Source organism: Limulus polyphemus, unplaced genomic scaffold, assembly GCF_000517525.1.
Source record: "Limulus polyphemus unplaced genomic scaffold, Limulus_polyphemus-2.1.2 Scaffold487, whole genome shotgun sequence".
NCBI classification, from domain to species: Eukaryota; Metazoa; Arthropoda; class Merostomata; order Xiphosura; family Limulidae; genus Limulus; species Limulus polyphemus.
This window is the reverse complement of record NW_013666097.1, coordinates 158,209-160,055: the sequence shown is the minus strand read 5'-3', so window position 1 is coordinate 160,055 and position 1,847 is coordinate 158,209. Positions and strand designations below refer to the sequence as shown.

The following is a 1,847-nucleotide window of genomic DNA, read 5'->3' as shown; positions in this document are numbered from 1 at the left end:
TTGTCACTACTTGTAAGACAACGATATACAAATATAGACTCTGTCAGTAGGTGTCACATAATGATATACGATTCTAAGATCTTTGTCACTACTTGTAAGACAACGATATACAAATATAGACTCTGTCAGTAGGTGTCACATAATGATATATGATTCTAAGATCTTTGTCACTACTTGTAAGACAACGATATACAAATATAGACTCTGTCAGTAGGTGTCGCAAAATGATATATGATTCTAAGATCTTTGTCACTACTTGTAAAACATTGTCATTATGTTTCATACAACAAAATACTAATAATCCAGATTACTTGTCATTGTTTGTTAACACAATGACATATTAATCTAGATTCATTGTTATTATGTTTCACACAATAAAATACTAATAACCCAGAGTACTTGTCATTGTTTGTTAACACAACAGCATATTAATCTAGATTCATTGTCATTATGTTTCATACAACAAAATACTAATAATCCAGATTACTTGTCATTGTTTGTTAACACAATGACATATTAATCTAGATTATTTGTTATTATATGGCAATATACCTTGTTTATTATATTTCACCATAACGACGTGCTAATAAGAATATTTTATATGTATATTGTGTATACTAAGATGTTTTTATATAGTATATATATCTTCTTGTGTTCTAAGATGTTTTTCTGCCTAGTGAAAACAGGTTGATGAACTTTCTTTCTTTAATGACAGTTTCTTTTTCTTTTTAGAAAAGAGACATATTGAGATTGTGGAATTAAACACAAGTAAAGGGATGTCAAACCTTTTTGAACGTGAATTTGATATGAGGTAGGTATAGTGTTTCGTTTTTAAAGTTTCAGCTTGACTTCGAAATTTGTTGCAGTATTCTATCTAAGTTCTCTAAACTAATGTCTATAGAAAACTTACTTGTGTTCCTATATTCTATCTAAGTTTTCTATTAATTAATGTCTATAGAAAACTTATTTGTGTTCCTATATTCTATCTAAGTTTTCTATTAATTAATGTCTATAGAAAACGTTCTATTAACTAATGTCTATAGAAAACTTGAGTCCACAATACCATAAAGATGATTTCAGGAATTTTAGTTCAATCTTTTTTTGCAGTTTTTTCATTACTACCAATTACGTTTTAATAATATGTTCTCACCGAGAATTCATCGCTAAAAGCCTCTCTGCGAGGGTTCGATGCCCGCTGCGAGAACACATTCACAAATATTTTTTGCTTTACAACAAACAAACACTGTTCAAATTGAATTTTGAATCTAAATATATCCACATGATGTAAAGTTTATTTTTAAAGTTTTATTAAACTGTATTTCAAAAACAGTAGCTAACATACACGAACATAAGTGTTTTAGCCTTTCTCCATTGCTGTTAACTACAGTTCTTAATTACTATATTAGGACAGTTCACTACAAAGAGGACTGGGAAGGAATCTGCGACCACATGACATACATAAAATTATAATTTAGTCTAAGAGAGGGCAAAAAATAGAAATAGTTGTTAAATTCTGATGGACATTTTATAATAAACCTAACCACTTATTCTTTTGAGTCTAACATTACATTGGGACTTCACACAGAATAAACGAACGTTCCTATAAAAATAGAACTTTTCACAGTAAATGGGCAGTATCTGTAATTTAATGATTTAACCAGCATCGTTGTTAAAGCACTTGTTCAGACTTCTGATAATTTAATGATTTAACCAGCATCGTTGTTAAAGCACTTGGTCAGCCTTCTGATAATTTAATGATTTAACCAGCATCGTTGTTAAAACACTTGGTCAGACTTCTGATAATTCAATGATTTAACCAGCATCGTTGTTAAAACACTTGGTCAGCC

The 1,847-nt window shown here is 29.7% G+C and overlaps 1 protein-coding gene across 1 annotated transcript in view; it reads left to right on the top strand.

Annotated features, from left to right (window-relative positions):
• The window catches only part of LOC111085583, a 44,761-nt gene that overhangs the window by 16,401 nt on the left and 26,513 nt on the right, over positions 1-1,847 (top strand). Inside the window, exon 2 of the mRNA XM_022384823.1 lies at positions 733-811. Coding sequence (XP_022240531.1) covers positions 777-811 — 35 coding nt within the window. The 5' untranslated portion in view covers positions 733-776. The remainder of the gene's footprint in view (positions 1-732; positions 812-1,847) is intronic.